At 33.6% G+C, this 3302-nt stretch overlaps 1 protein-coding gene across 1 annotated transcript in view; it reads right to left on the bottom strand.

The window, feature by feature from the left end:
* Positions 1–1163: 1163 nt before the first annotated feature.
* Positions 1164–3302, bottom strand: part of LOC119633415 (Ca(2+)/calmodulin-responsive adenylate cyclase) — a gene marked incomplete at its 3' end in the record, with an annotated part of 103734 nt that continues 101595 nt past the window's right edge. Inside the window, exons 25-26 of the mRNA XM_038026963.1 lie at positions 2519–3251; positions 1164–1525 (exon numbers count right to left, since the gene is read on the bottom strand). Coding sequence (XP_037882891.1) covers positions 1164–1525; positions 2519–3251 — 1095 coding nt within the window. The remainder of the gene's footprint in view (positions 1526–2518; positions 3252–3302) is intronic.

Genomic DNA, 3302 nt, shown 5'->3' with positions numbered 1-3302 from the left:
TAGCATATATTTAGCTGATTATCGGTTCAACCATTCGATTGCTTAGATGCTTAAAAGCTATCTGAATGGCAAACAATCTTTTACATAATCCGTTAGCCAACTGATTGATGATGATTGCTTGTCTTGGCTGCTGTTCGTTCGTATAGCTACCATTTTGGTTAACCTAATCCGTTTTTAATGAATAATGAGCAGAAACCGTGGTGTCCTCTTCTCGACATCGAAATTTGCTCATGCTAATGCTGTAGATTAAAAGAGATTAAGATAAAGCGCTTAGCGCTTTCTTAATACATCCGTTCGTTATTATTATTATTATTATTATTGTTGTTATTATTTTTTGTTAAGTAAACACTTTAAGTAAATATTATTAAGTGAAAGCATATATATATATATATATATATTTATATATATATTTATATACATATGCTCTTATAATTATATTTTAATATAATGAAAAAATTGTCATCTAACGTCAAATTTAATTTGTTATCATATTGTGTTTTGTTTTTAAATTTTTGTAAATTAAAATAAAATTATGATTAAAGCCTGCTCTTATATTATATGTATAGTCGTTTAAACATATTCATTCTTTTTAATATATATATATATATATATATTTTTTTTTTTCTTTTCTTTTTGTTAAATTTAAAATTAAATAGTTAAGTGGATTTAATGAGTGCTTTTTGAAATGTGTTTTGAAACTTGTTATTACTGCTTTCCTATTTAAAAAAAATACCATCAATTCTTCAGTACTTAACTAAATTTTTTAATTATTTCGATCGGCTACGTAATGCTCTATATACTGCTGTAATTCTGTTAAGTTCTCAAGGTTCTCAATATGAATGAAAGAGACATTTTTTGTCGTTTTTAATTTCGATGAACGATGAATAGGAAAATGAAAAATCTTCATAGGATTCCTTGAGCTTAAAGAATCGCAATATTTGGTATAAATATTTGAGTTAAATATATATAGTAACACCAATACATAACATTTAATAGACACCACATGGTTTATAATTGAACAGAAAAGTAAGGATCATTCAATATTTTAATTACTAATAGTTGAAGTTTTGTTTCATTTGGTTTTGATAGAATCGGTTTTTTGTTTTCTTTTTTAATTAACTTTGTTGCTGCTTTTGCGATTGCTGTTGCTGTTGCTGTTGCTGCTGCTGCTGCTGTTGTTGCTGCTGCTGCTGTTGTTGTTGCTGCTGCTGTTGTTGCTGTTGCTGTTGCTGTTGTTGCTGCTGTTGTGGTCCAAACTTATTGGTTATTTTATGAGATACATTTACAATGGCCATTTCATGTTTCGAATCTAAATCGCAGTCATATAGGCCGCTGAGTGAGTCTAAGCTTAGCAATCGTGAACTGGCGCGACTTGATACGGAAGTATCGTCGACATCAGGTGCATTGTATAGTGAATTGACGTCAGATAATGCACCCTCGGCATCAGTTAAGCCAGCTTCGTTTAACAGGGAAATATTTTCCAAGCCAGGTTCATCGGTTATATACCCAGTGGATTCAGCACCGCCTAAGTCCGAGAGAGAAAAACAATATGCAAATTATTTTATTTATTTATTTTTTTTTTTTTTTTTTGTTATAATTTCTGAACACCATGTACTTGACCTAAGATTATGAATCAATATTATATTGAACATTCGTTCGATGCTTTCACTTGCACGTTCTCAACATCCTAACCTAACACCTGAATGAATAGAAACATTAAAAATGACGTGCCCATGTATGTGTTCACAAAGAACTTAAAACTACGGCTTCACCACTTAATATATCAAGCGAATGTTTAATGGTTAACGAAACTCATTCAAGGGGAGCGAAAAGGTTGTGGTTAAATGACGCAGTAAATCTAATGAAGGTCCGAATCAATTCAATAGCCTGTTCCTTTTATCAATGCATCGATTTTTCAAAAGTTATCAAATCCAGTCCTCGGAAAATGTTTTTAAATTTTGTTTTTTTTTTTGTTTTTTGCTTTCTTCGCAAAGTGTTCGGGCCTTCGTTGTAATGATCATTTTGCGAAGTGTATGACTGTACTTTAAACTTTCTCTCACGCGATTGTATAACAAAATCACACCACGCTTACAATTCTTCGCAGTTTCTTCGCAAGTATGCTTTTCAGTTTTTTTAATTAAAGAGAGAGAGAGAGAGAGAGAGAGAGAGAGAGAGAGAGAGAGTGAGAGGGCTATATATGTGTTTCAGTATTCGCTGAAACTTATCCTATCTTAGTTGAATCCTATGATTGAGTCCCGGTAATAAATCGATTTAAGCGAACCTATTGAAATAAGTGCTTGAAAGGGACTTCAATTGTTTTTTTTTGCTACGGTTTTCGGTCGTACATGTTGCGAGCCTGGCGAGCATTTGTAGCCTGGAAGCAACATGTCTGAAAATCTATACATAAACTTTTGATTTAAAAATTCTACTTGAGCGAACAGAGAGATGAATTAGGTCGAGAAATAAAATAATACACGATGTAGCAAATCAGTTTATATTGTAATTTAATTGCAATTACCTGTAGCTTCTTCACGACAATCATCGTCTGACCATTCAGATTGCGATTCGATCGGATTAGAGTCCATTGAATGAAGATTATGATGACCGGCACCATATTTCAATTCATCATTTATCACATTTGCTTCTAACCGAGTGTCATTTTGGCACTGCCCATTGGTTAGAGCAGTGCTGACTGGAGTTTCATTTGCACGATTTGCTCGTTCATTATCACCGTTCCCATCATCTTCATCTTCATCATTTAAATCGTCTTCACTGTTATAATGAAGATTATGCTGCTGCTGCTGTTGTTGTTGTTGTTGCTGCTGCTGTTGGGATTGCATTTTAACAAAATCCATTGAGGAAGAATTATTTAAAGCATGAGAAGTTGGTAATAAACGTTTCTTACGTACATCGCGACCTACTTCGTCATCTTCAAATTCTTCATCCGCTAAATTATCTTCGGTATCATCACGTTCATCGTCATCGTTGACAATGTTATGTTGTTGTTGATTTGTACGCTGACGAGCATGATAATTATTATGATTATGATGATGATGATGATGATGATGGTGGTGGTGATTATGACGATGATAACGTGCCGAAGCATTTGTTTTACTCTCCGTTACATTATTATCTAACAAATCGAGACTTTCATGACTTTGATCAAAATCTTTGGAACGTGGTCTTAATCGATGGCGATGATTATGCTCTTTAGGACCTGAGGGTTGCGGCTGTAGCGATTGCTGCTGCTGCTGTTGCTGTTGTTGTTGTTGCTGCTGCTGTTGGGATTGCATTTTAACAAA

This window comes from Glossina fuscipes, unplaced genomic scaffold, assembly GCF_014805625.2.
Source record: "Glossina fuscipes isolate IAEA_lab_2018 unplaced genomic scaffold, Yale_Gfus_2 0, whole genome shotgun sequence".
Lineage (NCBI taxonomy): Eukaryota > Metazoa > Arthropoda > Insecta > Diptera > Glossinidae > Glossina > Glossina fuscipes.
The sequence above is the reverse complement of the archived record's forward strand: the minus strand, read 5'-3'. Positions and strand labels throughout refer to the sequence as shown.